This window comes from Calliphora vicina, chromosome 3 (assembly GCF_958450345.1).
Source record: "Calliphora vicina chromosome 3, idCalVici1.1, whole genome shotgun sequence".
In the NCBI taxonomy this organism is placed as follows: Eukaryota; Metazoa; Arthropoda; class Insecta; order Diptera; family Calliphoridae; genus Calliphora; species Calliphora vicina.
The window spans coordinates 5614488-5635894 of record NC_088782.1 but is presented as its reverse complement, the minus strand read 5'-3'; the positions used below and the strand labels follow the sequence as shown (position 1 = coordinate 5635894).

Below are 21407 nucleotides of genomic sequence, written 5' to 3'. Positions count from 1 at the left end.
GGGTTGTGACTGATACCGAACTAGTTACGTGGCAGGTTGTTGGTGGTTATTCTATGAAAAGGATCTGTCACTTTTGCATATAATTGGCATTGCAATGGGTCAATTATTTTAGATATTTTGTCGTTGTTTAACAATATTATGATCACTGTTATTATTTATATGATTGTGGTAATCATAATATATCAAAGTTACGATTCACATGATTGTAGCAATTATATATATGATTGTAGTAAATCTAGTAGTAATCTGAGATTATGATATAATTATTCAGCAGGAATATGACTGGCGTAAACATATATTTATTTAGAACGATCATATATATGAATTGCGATAATCATATGGATGTTAACATACAAATAATTACAGTGCCCTAAATATTGGTCAAATACTTCTAAAAATGTTGAAATGGATACAGTAAACATGTGCAATAGGGCTATAACTTTTTTACGTTTTTTGCAAATATCAAAATGGCTCTAGCATAGTCGAATAGACAATTGAAAGTTATTTAAAAAAATGATATTACTTTTTCGCTGTTGTCATAAAAGTTCACCCACAAACAGCGGGAAAATTTGGAGATAATTTTTTATATCCCAGAAATGCAAATATTTTTTTTTATTTTATCAACCTGGCTCGAATCTATATTTAAAAATTGCGGTAACGGAGAAAATTAAAAAGTAATAAAAATTTTAGAAAATTTCGACTTTAAAAAATCGTTTTTGTGGGTGAGATTTTTATTTCAAAGTGACCAGAAAAAAATGTTATTGTAAATAACACAACATTTGACATACATTTAAATTATTCTTTCATATTTTTCAAAATAATTTTAAATTTGTTATTTTATATTTTTCAACATTAACTGGTATAGTTTTTGAAAAATTACTGGAATAACTGTAATAAGTAACATGTGATTTTACCTATCATTTAGGGAAACAGCTAGTTATATAACTGGCTATATGACTAGTTTGTTTGATACGTTCGTGTTTTATGGATTACAATGAGACTGTCTAATTCACATATCGGTTACATAGAGTTAGTTACATTACTAGCTATCAAACTGGTTACTTGATCAGCTAGATACATTACTAGTCATTTTAACATGTACGCGTGCTAATTGACCTTAAATAGAGAGTGAAAAATATATTTCATAGACAGTCAAAAATCAATTACTTGTAAACAAAGCTTCGTTTAAAGCAGAGCCCGGCAACACATGCGATTGGTCAATAGTTGCAAGAGCGAAAAATAAGAAAAGAGAAAAATACTCTCATATCACTACACACAGACATGGAAATTTTAATTTTGAAATGGTGGTATTTTAATTAAAAACAAGTAAGAGAGCTATATTCGGCTGAGCCGAATCTTATATAGAGTAACTTCGGGTATTGTGGACTATGCGTCTAATGTGGACCAGTGTCTTTTTTCAGAAACTATTGAAGGTATGATAAAACTGATTTGTCGTACATTTTACAATTTGTTTGAAACGACAATTGCACATTTGCTTTCATGAGTTATTGATATGTTGACTTTTTATTCTTGTATTGAAATTAATGCGCCTGCTCAACATTTTTTTCGGTTCAAGTAAGAAACAAAATTTGGTACAGTTACTTGGTAGAATTTAATGTTGGTTGTTTTGTAGTTTTGCATATATTTGGTAAGAATTTAAGCACATTTAGATTATTAGGTAAAAATAACTTTTTACCACTGTAACCCAAGTTCGTGTAATGTGGACCACTTAAATTACTTGATTATGTACTACTGGTCCATATTACCCGACAATAACTATGTACTTTGTAAGCAATCTATCTAAGCCAAGAACGCGACTTTTTAGTTTGTATTAATAAAAATATATTGAAATTAAATTTTTTAATCATTCATGATTAGCTGGTTCATGAATTTTATGTATTAAATACTAGTCCACATTACCCTCATATAGTGGTCCATATTACCCTCCAATTTTTTTAATGCTGATTTTTGGGTTCCTTACAATATTTTCACATAAATTTTTTTATCCTTTAACGGAAAAAATATTCAACTGCAAAAACCATTAGAGAATACATTAGCTAATTTATTGCTTCACAACTCTTTTAATATCCATATATATTGTGGCCAAAATTTAGAAAAAACAAAACGGTAGTCCACATTACCCGAAGTTACTCTACCCTTCACCAAATTATACTTTAAAATAAATTTTTTTAAATATTTTTAGGTTAACAAAATTTTTTTTTTTTTAATTGTTTTTCAAATTTTTTTTTTTGGAAATTGTTTAATTTTTTTTAAAAAAATTTGTTTCCAAATTTTTTTTTTTTTTGTAAAAAAAATGTATGACAAAGGAAATTTTTTGATGAAAAAAAATTCGGGTTAAAAAATATTTTTCCCGATTTTGACCCATTGTAGGTCCAACTTACGTTGCAATGGACTTTGAAATATCTATCATTAGATAACCATATTGTCTGTATTAATGACTTAGTAATCCAGATATAGATAAAAAATCGAGGTTGTCCCGGTTTTTTGCTCATATCTCCGTTATTTATGGACCGATTTTGCTGATTTTAAATAGCAAACTTCTCGAAAGCATGTCTGACAGAACTATTGAAGATTTGGATCCCGAAGATATCTGGGGTCTTCAGAAAATTGATTTCAACAGACAGACAGACAGACAGACGGACATGGCTTAATCGACTCCGCTATCTATAAGGATCCAGAATATATATACTTTATAGGGTCGGAAATGAAAAATGTAGAAATTACAAACGGAATGACAAACTTATATATACCCTTCTCACGAAGGTGAAGGGTATATAATAATGGCCCATAATCATAGTCAGAAATAAAGTATATTTTAGGAGAAATATCATAGACAAGATAAAATATACTTTTGACGTTAAAGTCGACTGTAAATATAAAACTAGCTGAAGCAGTTTTTAACTCATTTAACAACAGCATCAGCTGTTCTTCACCAAGTAAAAAAGTTCGACAAAAAGTCAAATATATTTATTTGTTTTTTTTTTTAGATTTTGCTGTTACATTTATTGTTTACCTTTTTTGTTTTAATTTTCTATGTCAGCTGTTCAGCGGTGCCACTTTTATATATTTTTTTATGTATATTGTATGAAAACATTTTCTAAATTTGAGGTGGCACTCAGTTAAAGTCGGTTCAGTTTATAACATGCTTTAATTTTGACTATAGTTGCAAAATAATTAAAAGCAGGTTTTTATTTTAAGCTTGTTTCTAAAAAGAACCGACTTTAGTGTTTGACTATGATTATGGGCCAATATTTTTAAATTTGTAAATTTCTGTTAGACTTCTTTACTTATTTCAATTTTAGAAAGCATTTTAGATTAAAATAATTTTATTTAGCAAAAGTTTATAATTCTAAAAACGTACACCATACATTGACGTTAAAAATTATTAAGTATTCCATCCCTGCATTAGTAATCTTCATGTACAAAAGCAAGAAACATGCGACAACACAACCTTCTAAAATGAACGCTCAAACGAGACTGAATGAGTTTTTAATACGTGTGAGTACCTTGTTTTAAATTTAGTAATGGCCGAAAAGCACGCGTGCATATGAAATGCCTTGCTCTGGTTTAAAGTGACTAGATTCTAGGTTACTTAGAGACAGCTAGCTTCACGCTAGGATTCTATAGTTGAAACAAAAAGTCGACTTTTCGAACTTTCGACTTTTTAGTTAAATCGACTTTTTTCGACTATTTTCAAATTTACCATTTCTTGTAAAAAATACATCGTTTTGTGGAAACCTACAGTATACCTAAACAAAAAGAAAATAAACTGTATGAGATTTATATACAATATGTATAAAACCAATATGAGTGCTCAAACAGTATTCCGGGTGGACGGTTAGGAGAAATCATCGATCGATCCATGTTGCCCTTTTTCAATACCAAACAAACCTTATCAACAGAGAATATTTGTGAGTATTTCAGCCAGCTAGCGCCTTTCTTTTGGGTCCTATTGTGTTTACAACAATAGGACCCAAGGACGGACATATCTAGATGGTCTTATGAGGACCCAAGAACGGACCCAGAATATACATATATAGAAATGTGGGTCTGAGATAAATATATATTTGGATGTGTTACAAACGGAATGATAAAATCAATATACCAATCAATTGGTCAATTCACAAGGTCTCTTATCATGTCTTATCGTCGTAATGTCCTAATATTTCACAATGGTTTTTATTGCTTTTCAAGCAGAAAATGTTCTAAAATAATACTACTCTGTATGCGATGTTTATTGTGTTAACGTAACCAACCAGAAGAGACTTGCGCCGAATGCCTAAGAGTCGGTTAAGCCGAGCTGCCGAGTCGTGATATATTAGGACATTATGACAATATGACTGATAAGAGACCTTGTGAATTGACCAAATATATATTGGATGATGGGTATAAAGATGAAAATATTTTGTGATCAAGGCCACTGTCTCAAAGAAACGACTTTCAAATCGCTCATCTGTAAGCAGTAGTAATCAATTTAATTAATTTTTATGATCTTTGCTTTAATGAATAAAACTAAAGTGTTAGTTAAATAAAAAATAAATATATAAAGAATGTATTAAATATTTTTTTATCTTTTAACTGGGTTGCAATAAAAACTGGATTTTACAAATCAAGTATCAAGATATTAAGAAAATTTTCAATACAAAAAAAAAAAAGAAGATAAATCCAGCATTAAGGTAAAATTAAAGAATAAAAAGAATTGAAAAATAAAAAAAATGAGTGAAAAACTGAAATAAATTTGTAGCATAGTTAATGTGGTTAATGGCATTTATGACAATTTTGATTTGAAAAATTAAATAGTTTAATTTTAATGGTTTTTTTGATAAAAATTGTAAACGTTTGATATTTTGTTTAGAATTGATTGTTTTCTAAAGGCAGCTGCTGGCGTTCTAAGAAATATAATTTCTTAAATAAATTTAGCAGAATTTTTATACATATTTTTATTATGTTGGTAAGTAAGTATTTGATTGGTAAATTGGTTTGGTTGGTTGGTATGTTTTGATTATTAAACGTTATTTGTTGTTTTGTTTTTGGAAAATATGTACATACATATATACATACGTACATCCATACATATATATATACATGTATATATATATGTATATGTTAGTATATATATGATAGTATAGTATTAATATATCTATAGATATGTATCTTTATATTAAAGTAAAATTTATTTATTGTATTTTTGTTTGTTTGTTTTAGATGAGTGCATGCTTGGGAGGGCGTTTATTATAAGTTTAGTTATTAGATTTATAATTAAATTTTGTTTTTGATTGTATATATTTTGCAAAATATAAGTAGAGTAGTAGTAGTAGTTATAGTAGTTATAGTAGTAAGTAGTTGATTATTATTGAATTTAGTTATTATTCAGCTATTTTTATTTTTTTTTAAAAAAAGTAATAATAATAAAAAATTCTAATATTTAGGTGGTGATATAAAAAATGCTTTTTTTGTTTTGGTTAATTATTTATTTGTCAAATTATACCCTCCACCTTAGGTAATGATTTTATAGATAGATAAATACATACATACATATATACATAGAGAGTTGGTTGGTTGGTTGGTTGTTGGTAGCGTCTGTTAATTTTAGAAATTTTGAATTTGTTGCCGGTCCAAGTCCAAGTCAAGTGGTTTAAATAAGTTTTTATATTTAAAGTTTTCAATTCACAGCAGATGTTTTCTAAATAATTTAAACATCTGCGCTGAATTGCTGGGTTGTTGTTTGTTGGTACGAGTAGTTATAGAAAATGAGCCAAATTGGAGCTGAAATGTCAAAGTTGTTAATATTTTTATTTTCTAAATACAAAATACACAAATATTTCAAGACGTTGTTGTTGTTGATTCTGATTCAAATTCTAATAAATATTTAAATATTTTCTTTAGTAACGCGTTAAAATGTTGTTTTCAAATATTTCATACTTGCTTGGTTGTTGTTTTTTTTTGTTTTTTTTATTCTTTCTTATAGGTTGGTGTTGTTGGTGTTTTGGTGTTGTAATAGTTAGAGAGAGAGAGAGAGTTAAAGAGCTTGTGTAGTATTCCTTTAACTGTTAACGGGGCTTTCAAATTACAATTAAAACTGTTGTTGTTCCAGAAGTTTAAATAAAATTGGTTTTGTTTGTTTTTGTTTTTCATTCATATTCATATTTGTATTTGTATTTCTGTTTTGTTTTGTTTTCTTTTAATTTTTTTTTTCACACAAAATGGAACAAAATAAGGTCAGCATTCAAATCGCGTAGTAATTTTATACACATATACATATACACAGCTATGTATGTATATAGAATTACAGTTTTATGCAGGAGTACGTCAGGGCTACGTCTTATCAGAACTACGTTTCAACAATGTAAATACTTTACACACAATAATGATTATAAGGCTATGAATGGATATATAATGGGGGCATTACATGGGGGTCTGAAGGATAGTTAAAGCGACTTGGACAATGCTGATGATATTTGTTTTTTTTTTATTACATATTATTATTATTATTATATATATATTTATAAATATTTATGATATAGAGTTGTAATGATATGTCAACCAATCTACAACGGTTATCATTTTTAAACAAAAACATATTTAAAATGAAAATCCTAAGAATTTGCGAGCGGGCGGCTTTTAGGCGGTATTATTTAACACACATGCACTACTTTCGTGTCAAAATTTTGATGGCAGCAGCAACTGGTCAATTAGAAAAAAGGCAAATGAAATGATAAATTAAGCTAAAATAATAATATAAAAAATATGTAAATTAAATGGATTGGCCCCAATCGAGTAGTATACATGGAATATCCTGTAGTGTATTGAAATGAAAACCATTTATTTTGTTGTTTTTTAAGCTGCTGCCATTAACAAAAGTTCAAACTTATTGTTCAATATTTAATTGATTAAAGAATTACAGCAGCTTATGGATTTGATGAGAACTGGGGAGAAAACTGTTTCGAAAGTTTCTTCTCAGTAAATAAATTTAGGATAGTTTTTGGGTGCTTAGCTTGTTGTGAAATAGTCTGTATACTTTAGAATACTTTTGGGGAGAATTTTAATTAATTTAGGCCTTTTAAACATTTTGTAGACATGATGTCCTATCGGTTTTTAGGTCTTGAAAGTTTGCTAAAACATTAATATTTCATAGCAAAGTTGCTCATTTGAAAACTGAAAATGCTGGCATTAATTTGGATCTAAATTGGACTAAAATTTCATTTTCTTATTTGTGAATAGTTACAAGTTGGATATTAGTTCTAGAGAAAAATATCTAAGGCTTCATATGAATAAGTTTCTTAATATAATCTGTAACTTTTTAGAACGAAACCTATTAGGACAATTTTTGTCTCCAATTATATTACTTGACATTAAACATTAAAGAGTTGTTTGACATCAGTAACTTATGTTGAAAAAATGTTAGTTACGATATGTCAAAAGGACTATTCATAACATGAAGCCTGAAATAAATGGTTGATATCTATCTCTGCTTGTACTTCGAACTAATATAAATATTTTTTAGGCGATATTTTTAAATGTTGAAGTTTTTAAATATAATTTTGGAGAGAAAAGGTTTAAAATATCGTGATTCTATGGACCATATTTACAGTGGATTTCAGTAGAAGTTTTTTCTAACGATCTGATTACTTTATACAAATTAGACATATATCATCACAAAAATTAAAAATTTCTTTACATTTATAGAGATTTACTTGGAATTTTGAGCCTAAGTATTTAGATATTAATCTGCATACTATTTAAATCGTTTTTAATGGTTGATTTTTTTTTTTTTTTGAGAAAAAAACCATAATATTGGCAACAATTTTACAATTCACTGTTGTTTTGGGGTTAGTTTAGTTTGTGAATTCATCATGATCAGGCTATCGCCAAAGCAATGCAACCAAATTGTTCAAATTTTATTTGAAGAACATGGTTCAATCAATGAGAAACTCATAGGACATTACATGCAGTTTGTGGTGCTCTTAATCGTCCCTCAGAGTGATTAATTTGAAAAACTACTGATGCAGTGATGCATTACCCCTACAGGGATAATTTCAGTATCTTTGGTGAGAAGTGGTTAATCTTTAATATAAATTATGAGATCTAAACGATAATTCACTATAACTATATTCTCCGTTTAAAATAGCTTTTGTTTTTCAAAAAATGACCAGAACAAAAGTTCTGCCTTCACTTTAAATTATGCGCTAAGAGTTTATCGACATTCAAGGGATTTTTAACAACACGTCATATGGCGCTATTAAGCAGGCACTGTTCATACTGTTCATATATTATAAGGGACTGGATATTGGAGATGCTGTCATCTTGAGTTATTTTGTTGGATTTAAGTGGTTCATCCAAGATCGTAAGGGTAAGCAGGAGCTGTCCACAAGGTGGCGTATTTTTGCATCTACTGTGGACTTAACTTGTGGTCTTAGGTATATCCGGTTACATGAAATAAGAATAACCCTAGCATTACAGTATCGGATTACATAAGTTGATGTTACGCTGGAATTTTAGAGTCCTTATACCTGAAAGGAATCAGAGAATGGTGACACGATAATGTCGATCATATGTGTTTCACCAAACATGCCAATGATGACACTAGGTCTGGTGTTTATGGTCCCAGTTTTGAAAGGAGTATTCCAATGGATATATACCCAAAAATATTTCAGGCGAAAATTGACGCCATTCTAATATCCTCAGCTGAGTGCTTGAAAAATTAGGAAATTGTTATATCAGATGGCCAGGCGGCACTTAGGGCCTTATTTTCCTTTGAGGTATGGTCGGGAGTCGTCGTGGACTGTATTGCATATTTGTATTATGAAAACAAAAAGCTTGGTTTGAATCGGAATTTACCCATCATTGGTGGATCTCGGCAGGTTTAACGATTCATTATTCTGTCCAAAAGTAGACCTCAAATGTGTTATCGCTCGGAAAGGGGGATTTGAAAATACTTACTGGTATTTGGTCGTCTTAGATACCACCAATTTACTATAGGCAATGTTAGTAAAAAACAGTGCTAGCGATGAGACCTTAGAGCACGTGCTTTAGACTACACAATATTAGCGACGAGTTGAGTGAAATGGCTCGGAAGGGACCCTTAGTGATGGTTTTGTCTTTCATCTAAATGGATAATTGGCTTCATACGTTGTCTGAACCTGTCATGATGAACGTAAGGGCTGCACAAAAGATCCTATGGATCACAGTGCCTGAATGAAGCCTTTATATTAAAAATAATAATTCCACATAAGTCTACATAAATGCTAATATAAAATATACTTCTTGTGACAGAAAAACTACCCGATTAACTATGTATTATGACTACTTGGTACGAAAGTGCAGGATTGATAATACAAAAGGTCCAAAATATTCATGATATGATCCCAGATCAAAGAGAAACCAAAGATAACTGAATGCAAGGTGTTTAAGTAACTAAAACATGAACCATTTTTTTTTCATGTTGTTCAACAATATTATGATCTCTGTAATTTTGTTTATGATTGCGATAACCATAATATGTTTAAGTTACCGTTATATGTATATGTTTGTGGCAACCATATTATTTTGTTCTAGGATTATGATTATCATGTTCTGAGATCAACATATTACATATTATTATAATGATTCATCAATAACATGATCGCCATAAACATATATTTATTTACTACAATATGATTGCTATAAAGATGTGAATGGTAACTTAAACATATTATGGTAACCGCAATCATATAACTAATTACAGTTACCCTAATATTGTTAAAAAACATTTAAAAATTTTGAAATGGTTATTGTAATTGGGGGACATGTAAGATTTAACAATGAAAAACCTAGAGCATGGCACCAAAAATGTTAACAATGTCGTTCACTTCTTTAAGCTTCCGTGTTCATTATTAAATGGCGGCGAAAACTCGTAGTTAAAAATAAAGAATTAGATAAAGATTTTGTAAAAAAAAATATTGAACCAGTGCACTGCAGTGTTAGCTATATCTAGAGAAACATAAATTTTACCTTTATACTCCAAGTAAATCTGAATGAAAATATGAAAATTTTTATGATAAATCCGAAATATTGTTTATACCAATATTCTATCTAAAAACCTTAATCTTATTTGAAGCAAATGTGAGAAATTAAAAAATTTTAAATGGAGGTCTATTTGTCTATTCTTAGCCAATAAAAATATGGTCCTAGAAGAAATACCAGATTTTGAGGGGGTTTTTATTTTATTGTATAAAGCAATGATTGCTCTCTGTGAGGTTGTGGAAAAGAAAGAGGACATCATTAGCCAAAAGCTCGCAATTCTAAAGGATAGACAATTCTAAAGTATCAGTTGTAAACCGCTTTTAACATGTTAACCTTCTAAGAACCAATTTCCTGTCTCATTGTCTTAAAAAAAATACAGACCGATCGTTATAACCAATTTTAATGAATTTTTTTGTAGATTTATAAAATTTTGTAGAAGTTTTTTAAAAAGGAGGTGTTGTCGTAGTATTTCTTTTATTTATTTTTTTTAATTGTACCAAATGTGAGTAATTAGCAAGGTTGGTTACACAAAATGAATAAAAATTTTCGAATTTTAAATGAATGCATTTTAGTTTTAGCAACTAAATTACTTTCTTTACAAGAGATAAAAATAGTCAAGACAATTATATATTTTCTTAAGCCTCTTGACAACAAACGTCATGACAAGTGTTATGTTAAGTGTCTATACTTGACAAATATTTAATGTCTAGACAAAGTTGCATTAACAATTTTGTCATAAGGAAGCAATAATACTAATAAATGGAGACTATAACTGATAATTTTTCATCTTGTCATTTTGACTTTTATCATAATAAAAAATTTATCAGGTATAGACCTAGGGTAAGTAACGAATCAATTGTCTTAACTTAATTGTTTTCTCTGACCGATATTTCAATAATTTATTCCTGTTGTTTCAGCGTTGGGTAGATGTAGGTAACCAACCTTGGCCATTTAGTGTATTTTTGTACTTTTCCAAACTCATTTTTCAATTTTTCTTTCAATCCAGGACAATTATTCCAACTTTTTTTTAAATTTTTTTTTTTTGTTTTTTCGATTTCGACCAATTTGTCATTTGTCTTTTAATACTCATACCAATGTTTAGTGTTGTTGTTGTTTTTTAATATTTTTGTGTGTGTGTTTTTTGTGTTAATTTTTTTTCATACGTCAAGTTGTCATGATTTAACGGTAGGTGTTTTAGCGTGTTTGGTGAATTTGATTTAAAAGAGAGAGAGAGATTTTTTGTTTATGGTGTAAAATGCATTATTTCTATGGGGTGGAGGGTATTTATGATTCGACTGGGGCCGAATTTAGGACTCTGACTTGTTTATAATAAAATCTAAGTGATTAAAAGCTTGTATAGTTATTTATTTATTATTATGTTTTAATTATTTAGTTATTTACTAAAATATTTTTTGTATAGAAAGAGAGAGAGAGATAAAGACAGAGATATAGAGAGTTTTATATAGAAATAAAATAAATGTATGATACATTCCTTTACATTGGATTAATGTTGGCAACTACTGGCATAGAACTACTGGTTTTTAAAAATTTGAATTTAATTTATTAATGTCTCTAAAATTAAATCGATGGTGTCATTTTTTTTCATTGTTTTTAGTTTGTAACTTTTTTTTTGTTTTTTTTTTGTTATTCTTGTTATGAAACCATGAAAGCTGATTTAGAACTGAGGTGTTAAGAAAACGATGAAATTATAATTTCAAGAAAAAAAAAAATAATAAAAATTATTAGGAAAACAAAAAATTTAAATAAAAATTAAAAATCTAAATGCTAGCGTTTTCATGCTTTATTAAATTTAGTTCAATTCAATTTAAATTAATACATTTTTTTAGGTTTTTTTTTGGAAATATTACAATGAGAAAGCTAGATTTTGTTGAAAAGGAAAAACGAGCTTAAGTTTTAACTAATTTTAAATTAATATTTAATAGAGTAAAAATATAGTTGTACATATTAACCATAACCATTTAAATATTTTTAAAAGTTTTTTTAACAATATTATGGTTACTGTAATTATGTATATGATTGCGGTAACCATAATATGTTTAAGCTACCACTCATATGATTATAGCAATGTAAGTAACCATTATTATGATGTATTACTTCACCATAATTATGATAACCATATATATGATAATGGTAACATAAACATATGGTTACCACTATCATATACATAATTACACTGACCATAACATTGTTAAACAATTTTTAAAAATGTTGAAATGGTTGTCGTAAGCATGTACATTTTACAACTATATTCTTGCTCTGCATGTAATGGATTGATTTTTTTTTTATAATTTTAAATTTAATTTCAAATAATTATTTCAGAATTTATTTTAAATTTTGCACGAATTTTTATTTTGTAAGCTAAATTGTTAATAAAAAAAGAAATGATTTTAAATTAAGCCTTATTTTTGTGGCTGTTATATTATTATATTATTTGAAAATCTGTAAAAAGCTTTCTCAGTTTGTAGTTTTATTTTTTGTTTGTTGTGTTTGATTTATTTGAAAAACAAACAAACAAAAATATTGAAAAAAAAAAAAATATTATTTATTATCATAATGATTTGAAAAAACAAACAAACCGAAAAATGATATAATAATAAATTCATAGATTTCAAATAAAAGTCAAGTAAATAAAATTCAAGTAAGAGGGGTGGGGGAGGTAAAAAAAAATCAAGTTTTAAAAGTATAATTATTAAATTCGGTAACCGTCTACAGGTACCTGTGGTAAGACTGATTTCCATAGCTCTCTGACGATGGCCCAAGACCTTAAATTGTGGTAGCGAAACCTCATTCGAGACACCAACCGAGTTTGGTCCTTCATTCCATTTATAACGTATATCACGCATCGTATAGCCGACTTTTGGGGGTTTAATTTTGTTTGTACGTTTTTAAAGTTTGTTTTATTTTGTATTAATATTTTTTTTAGTTATTATTTTTATGATTGTTTAAAAAATATTGTATGTACAGTTTGTTAATATTTTTTTTTTAAATTTGTGGAAATTTAAAAAAAATGTTGAAGTTGCATTAAAGGAATTGTTTTTTTTTTGCATAAAATGTTGTTCATTTGATTTTAAAAATTGAAGTATATTAGATATATATTTGTTTGTTTGGTTTTTTGGATTTCAGTTTAAGATTTTGGTTTTATTTTTTTTTTAAGGAGAAAATGTTCATATAAACAAAGAAAAAGAAATATTTGTTGTATTTTTTGTATATTGTATTTATATAAATAAAAACAAAAAACAAAGTAAGATGAGACTATTATTTAATACTAAATAAGTTAACTTTGTTATTATTACTATTAAATATTATAAATATAAAATATTAAATGTTCTTTATTCTCTATAAAGATTTGTTTAAATGATTTTTAATTATTCTTTAATGTTAGTTGTTCGCTAATAGTCTCATTCAGAATTTGAGGGTGTCAATGAAATTAAAATGAAACTTAAAAATTAGATATTTTTGCCGTTTTATTATACATTGCTTTGCTTTTATTGTTTGTTAAAATATTTTGTTAAAAGCATTTGATTAATTAAAGATTTTTAAATAAAATTCTCTATTTATTTAATTATATGATTAAATAAATTTAAATAATTATTTAAGCTACTGTTTGTTCATATTGGCAGTAGTAGTTGTGGTGGTGGTGGTATTGGTGATGGTAGGTAGTACGTTTTTTTGTTTTAAGTGTTCTAAATTATTAACGAATTCTTAATTTTATTTTAAGTTTTTCTTTTGATAACCATTTTATATAATGTTGCTGTTGTTAGATTAATATTTTATGTCTTTTTTGTTATAAAAAGCAGTTTCAGGTGCTCTTGTGTTAACTGTTTTTCATTTCTATTTGAATTTGAATTATTATTAAGGCTATTCACCAGCTTAAGCTTAACAAAACTCTTAAATACTCAAGATTTTAAGTAAACTGTTCTCTCCTGAGTATTTGGAAATTTTTCTAAAGCCTGTGAATAGCCTTAATTTTTTATATTTTGTTTTGCTATATTTATGATGGTATTTAAAAAATGCTAACTAAATTTTCTAAATGCATTAAAAAAAAAGAATAACGAAACCCTCCAGAGCATTTTTGTAGATATTTTATTATACAAATGTTTGAATTTTGTTTTTATTTTTTTAAATTTTATTTTTGTTCAAGTGTTGTTGTTAATCATATTGCTAAAAAAACACAAAATGTTGTTGCATAAAAAGAGGGAGCCGGGGGAGGGGAGTTTTGTTTTAGAAAACATTTCAGCCTACCCAAGCAAAAAAAAGTTTTGGAAAAAGTGTAGCATTTATTTTTATTTGTTTATTTGTTTCATTGCCTACACTTTTTCAATTTAACTCTCTATCAAAGGTTTGGAAAAAGGTTTAAGAACGTTGGCACTTTTTTTTGTTTTAAAGAGGTTCAAGAGTTTTGTATACAAACAAAATCTCAGAAATTAATGAGTTTTAAGTTTTTGTTGTTGTTTTTTTAGATATTTATTTGAATGCTTTTTTTTTTTTTAAAAATCTTTGCTACAATTTGTTGTTATTTAGAAAAATAAATTAAATTTAAATAACAAAGAAATATACAAAATGATAACTAAACAAAATAAGGTGCTTGAATATAATGTTTTATTAAATTATTGAAATAATAATTTTAGTATTTACAAAACATATAAAACGACAAATGTTAAGGAGTGAAAGCTTCGATCACATACTGTTAATATTATTGAGATTTATAGTAAGATTTTGAAAAATAAATAAATAAATAAAAATATATTTTTAGGAGAATATTGTCAAGTATAAGAAGTATTAAAACGAGAGCTAATCTTGCTTGCTGTATATATAAACAATATAACCGTGATATTTGTACTTCAAAATTTTGATTTCCTAAATAATGACGCCAATATAAATATACTGAAGTTCAGGGTTTGATCAAAATAATATGTAATATTCAAATAAGTACTTTATTTTACACTCACCCCCGTTATCACAATGTATATTTATGTTTTACCCTAAAGTTATACTGACAGTTTTCATATAAAAATTATTTTAACAGAACTTATAGTTAGTTAACTTATGACCAGACATCGTGATTATTTAAAATTTCTATAGAAAATACTGTTATTCACTGTTATTAAATATTATAGTGTAAACAACAAAGTTTTTTTTTTTTTTTGCTTCGAAAATGTCGAATTTTGTACCAACAAAGCGGCATATGCGGGAAGTTTGGCTTTACTTTCTTAATTTGATGAAAGTGCCGCTGAAGCACACCAATTGCTCACCAAAGCTTATGATGAATGTGTTACATCGATAACAATGAGCGAGAGATGGTTTGTGCGGTGATTATTTTGACCCGGAAGACAAAGATCGCCCAGGCCAGCCAAGAATTGAAAAATGTTGTAAAACTCAACAAGAGCTTTGGAAGCTACTTAAGCACCAATTTCAAAACGTTTCATGCTGATCATTCATCCAAGATCAGGGAAATTGGGTATCATATTGAAGCCGATAAACCTTAAAAGATGATTTTGCATATTCGAAATGATGCTGGAACACTATGAAAGAAAATGATTTTTGTACCGAATCATTGCTTTCGATCCATTGAAATAACCCGAAGCGTAAGAGATCATATGTTATGATGGGCTAACCAGCCGAATCGACACCAAAGCCAAATATACGTGGCGGTAGGGCAATTCTCTGTAATTTATGAGAGCAAAAGGGTCCTATCTATTATGAGATACTGAAATGTGGCCAGACCATCACAGGGAACATGTACCGAACGCATCTGATTCATTTGAAGCGAGCATTGGCACATATTGCAATACCTATTAAGAACTATTTATAAAGAAGTGGTTGGAAAGTTTTGCCCCACCCGCTTTATAGTCCAGACTTTACCCCGTCCGATTATTATGTGTTTCGATTGAAGCAGATCGCTCTCTCTGGGATACGCTTCACTTTGGAACAGAGTATCCGATATTGGTTTAATTCTTTCTTTGATTCATAAGATGAGCAGTTCTTTTGGCTCGGAATCCATATGTTGCCAGAATGCTGAGAAATCTTTGCCACACTGTATGGTTGAGCATTTTTGTTTAGCAGGATTCTTCTTTTCAATATGGCGCAAATGGAAGAGTAGAAGTTTAATACGACATGAAGCGACATGCTTATTTTGAACAGTAAACGATTCTGAGACTTTGATTCTTAGATATTGTTTGAAAGTATCAAATTTAGTCACGGGAATACCACAGTATTTTTTAAAGCTACGATCGTATTAACTTTTACATGCCTATACTTGATATACATATATGTTACATTGGGACAATGGAATGCATGCGTATTGCTCAAGTTACGAATATTATGGCGTGAATATCAGAATATCAATTTGTGGTTAACGAAGTTAAGAATACAAATCGAATATTCTTTCAGTGCTAACACGTTTGGCTCTCGGAGACCTTATAAAGGATAAAAGATGCCTTTAATTCGTGGAGAGTAGTTCATCGGCTCTAATGTCAAATAATGCATTTACAAGGGAAAAACCTAAGTTTTTAAACATTTATTTTATAATTTTATAGAAATTGTAACACATTGTGAATTATTTTTTAAACTAGGTATCATTGATCAAAGTTTGTGGCATGATAATGTCTCAGTTTTGTGATGATTCTAATCCAGTCACAATTCCCTAGCACGCGTAATAGGGCAAGAAAATTCTGCTGACTTTACTTTGATACACAAACACTATAAGCTTACTTGTGTGTTTTCTTATAATGATCATGTGTTTGTTGCTTTGTTTTCATTTCAGAGAACAAAATAAAATTAAATTCTTCGTTGTTTTACCAACACAACCAAAGCTTTGATGGTATGTGTTTGGGCACCACTGTTCTAAACTATTGGTAGGCGTTCATATTGTTCAAATTAGGAAGATTTTCGTCAACTTTACACGTACACAACCCGAATGTAAATAATTGAGTGTAATAGAGAGTAAAAATATAAATATTTCATTCAGTTGCTTGATGTTGTTGCGGATATTTAATTTTTTACCCATACATGCACTCAAATTAAAATCTCTCTATTCGCCTACCAATGTTCTAAACTGACCAATGATTATACTGAAACGTGTGTTTTTTGGGGAAGCAGGATTTTTTCAGGGGGCGATTTACGCTATCTACATCTGGATTGTTAAATGTTTGAAAAGCAAATTTTTTGTGTTTATCAGAGTGAAGTGATTCGGTAGTTCCCAGTGGATGATAATTGGTCTGTCATAAAACATGATAATTGGGTTGTTATGAAGCCAGAGCTGTTGGGGTGAAGTTTAAGACTTATGGTTCGCAATGTATGAAATTTGATATGACTTATGTAAATGTTTAATCCGGAAGCCTACCAAAATGAAAATTTGATTCATTCTAATACTACGTTTTGAAATTTTTTTGTCCTCGGGTCAATATTTGGCGAGCTGGATCAAAGGATAAAAAGGTCCTTTTTTTGAGGTTTTTTAAATTTTTTCCATATTTCTTCCAAAGGAAGTATATGTAAATTTTGTATCATATGAAAGGTCTTTGAGAAAAAAAAAGTTTTTGAAAAATTAAAAAAAACTAAAATTTTGTCGAAAATTTTTAAAATTTTTAAATTAAAAATTTTTTTTTTAAATTTTTAATAACCAATTGAATGCGTCTCTCAAAGACCTTTCATATGATACCAAATTTACATATACTTCCTTTGGAAGAAATATGGGAAAAATTTTAAAAAAATCTCAAAAAAGGACATTTTTATCCTTTGATCCAGCTCGCCAAATAATGTATATATTTCTCTAATAAAAACACCTATAAAATACGTGTTTGGTTCTTTTCCGAAATTCGTACCTTTAAGAAAAAAGTTTGACCTTGACCAATGCTTATCACGATCTCTTGTTGAAGTATAAGACATCAATATATCGCAAATGGCAAAATACGTTTTATTTGAAGTTATTGAGATAATAAATATGCAATTAGGAGTTCAATAAGCAAAATAGTACTTTTTTTCTTCTAATGGTACTTTTTTTAATATTTTAAATTAGTACCATGTTACCAGCATACTTGGTAAACAAGAATCAAATCGCTTAAAGGTACTTTTCGGATATTATCAGTAAAAAAAGGTTTTTAGGTTCTTTTTTAGAAATTAATACGGCACATATTTTTATTACAGAGTGAAGTACGAACTTACAAAAAGTGGGACTTAACAGTACTTTTGATACTTCTATGCCAATGAACTCATAAACTTCCAAAAACTAAGCACATATGTTTCTAATAGCAGTAAATACAAAGAAGACCATAATAGTACTTTTTGATTTTCTAAATTAATGAACCTATACAAATCAAATAAATATAGTACCAAAAGAAGGTCCTTCCCAGTGGTACTTTTTCTTACTTATAATAATTTTTTTTTTTAATTTTATTGGGGTATATGTTTCTTTTAATTATAAATATAATTTATATTATTGTATTTGACAATATTCTCGTTGATATTTTAAAAATAGATTAATTAATTTAAAGAATTTGTATCGATGATTGCATGTGATTGAAACTTTTCTTCATAATTTTTATATCACAAAAATTGAGTTAGATATAAAATTGATTGATTGATTGTTTTTGTAGTTAATTTTTTCTTTTAATTCTTAAAATATTCAAAGTGTTAGTTAGTTGGTGTTAAATGACATTTTGTTATGAAAATGAAAATTGAGAAAGAACTCAAAATGTACTGGTTCAGAAAAGTAAAAAAACACTTAATAAGAAAACACAAATTGAAAGAAACGAAAATGAAATGAAAGAGAAAAAGAAAAGAAAAGAAAGAAGAGAACCAAGGAGAGAAATAATAATAAGAGTAAGAATAAGAATAATGATTTTATTTTATACAAAAAGAAAAGCTTTGTTTGGAAATTGTTTTCAATGGAGGGTACCTGTGGTTAGGTTTATTTCGGTCGCCCTCTGCCTGTGTCCCAAGACGCGGAACTGCGGTAGTTCGACCTCACTGCTCATGCCAACACTACTCAGTCCATCTCTCCAGAAGTAACGGATATCTCTCATCGTGTAACCGACTTAATAATTCAAATGTTTAATGAGGTTTTTTGTTTTTGTTTTCGGTTTGGTTTCGATTCGTTTCGTATTTGATTTGATTTTGGTTTTGTTTGTCAATTCATGGTTTCATTGATTCATTTGAATTTGTTAAAATTTGTATCATTTGATTTGATTGGGTGATTGATTGATTGATTGATTGATTGTTTGATTGATGATTTGATCGAGTGATTTGTTTTTTGATTTCATACGATACGTTAACATACACACATACAAAAGAAATATATATTTTTATTTATATATTTTTAAAAATTATTACAAATATATTAAAAATGACATTTAATCCCAATTTTTTGTTAAAAATTGTTTGAATTATTTTTTTGATTTGTTTTATTTTTGCAATAATGAAAAATGAATAAATTAAAAACTAAAAACTAAACAAAATTAAAGTGTTGAACAATTAATGAAATATTTTAAATTCAGGTTTTCAGAAAGTATTTCAAATTAACAAACTGAAAAAATAAAAGTTTTTTTAAAATGAAAGAAAAGTAAATTTCTTATTTTATTTATAAAATTAAATAAATAAATTAAAGAAATCATACAAATAATTATGCAGATGTGTAATGATTTGGTGTTTTAGTTGAGAAATGTTTAAACAATATGTTTTTTGTTAATGATACTTAATAGTTGGTGTTTTCGTATTTTATAATAAATCTTTCAGGCTAAATGACACAAAAGGGTTGTGATTGATTGATTGATTGGTTGATAGTGGTGGTGGGTGCTTCGTTTAGTTTTTGATTTTTATTTTTTATTTTAAAATATTTGAAATTTGATTTGTTTGATAAATAGTTTTCTTTTTTTGTATTATTTTAGTTGGTTTTTGTTAAAAGTTTTTGGGGTGGTAGATAGATGTTTTGGTTGGTACCAGATTTTGCAAATTTTCCAAAAAAGCAAAAACAATTGCAACTGGTTTTAATGTAAACGAACAAATAAAAATTTTTAACTAAAATAAAAATTCAAGGAAAAAATTAATAATAATAACAAGAAGAGTATTCCAAGAGGCCATAAAATGTTTGAATGAAAATGCTTTAATCAAATTAAAAACCAAAATATTAATACGACCGTTTTCAATTGTTTAACTTGTTTTTTTCTATTTAATTTGATTTTATCAACTGCTGAATATGAATGATTTTAATATGTATTTGGCAAATAATTTTTATACATATTTTTGCTTTTTTTATTTTCATTTTTATTTTTACTTTTGGTTTTGTAATTTGTTGTTTGCGAGTTTGTATTTTATGTAAATAATTGTAAAATACATTTGATTTGATTAAGAATCAACCTTCTGCGGTTGCTGTATTAGAGAAGGCGACCGAAAACCAACCAATTTTTAGCTGAACCGAAAATGTTTTTAATTTTTTTGTTTGTTTCTAATTTCCTTTTTGGAATTTAGAATTTATTTGTTTTAAAGAAAATTGGTGATGATGAGGATTCAAAAATAGTTTTCCTTTTAAAATGTTATTATTAAATATGTTTTTATTTAAGAAGGATTTTAAAGTTTTGTTTTAACTTATATTAAATAAATTTTTGTTTTTTTTTTAAACTCAAGAAAACATAAATACTACAAATAAATTTTAAAGAAATTTCTTAAAACATTTAACTCAAATCTAACTCCTAAGACTTTTAGTTTTGTTTAAAGTTTAACATTAACATTAACATTAACATTATATTTATTATTATTTTCTTTAAATTTTTAAATAAAAATTTCATTTCATCACATTTTTTTTAAACATTTTCGGCTATTTTTTAACTAAAAAAACACATTAAAGTTATACGGCAAAAAAATTAACACAAAATCAATTAAATAAAGGAAATTATAAAAAAGAATATTTTAAACATTTATTTAATTTAATTTAATTTGATTTTACGAGTTTTATTATTTTTCTCTTAATTTTTATAAAAATAGTAGTAGTAGTAGTAGCTTTTTCATTTCTTTATTTTTAGTTTATTTGGTTTTAGTTCGGGTTTTGTTTTTATTGGAATTTTTTTATTAAAAAAAGCAAGTGGTATTTAGTGCCAGTTTAGAAAAAGTAAAAGTTTTCTCATTTTTTTTGTTTTATTTTTTTTCTGAAAATAAAACTGATTTCTAATTTTTTCAATTTATATAGAGTTTGGGTTTATTTTTTTTCTGTGTTGGTCTTTTGTTGTTTGATTTGATTTCTAATGTGTTGAAAAACGTATATTTAACGAACAAACAGCGCGAGATTTTTGTTATGGCTTTTTAGAAAAGAATAAATAGTTGGCATAGAAAGAAGTCCTTAGTAGAGTTTTGAATATAAAGCAATTATATAGTAT

At 27.6% G+C, this 21407-nt stretch overlaps 1 protein-coding gene across 5 annotated transcripts in view; it reads right to left on the bottom strand.

The window, feature by feature from the left end:
* Rdl (Resistant to dieldrin) overlaps positions 1–21407 on the bottom strand; it is a 120273-nt gene that overhangs the window by 23185 nt on the left and 75681 nt on the right. For 3 of the 5 annotated variants that reach the window (XM_065505574.1, XM_065505578.1, XM_065505576.1), the window contains one exon: positions 12761–12898. In XM_065505574.1, coding sequence (XP_065361646.1) covers positions 12761–12898 — 138 coding nt within the window. Of the gene's footprint in view, positions 1–12760; positions 12899–18937; positions 19076–21407 lie in introns of all 5 variants that reach the window. The other 2 variants (XM_065505575.1, XM_065505577.1) reach the window with 1 other exon arrangement.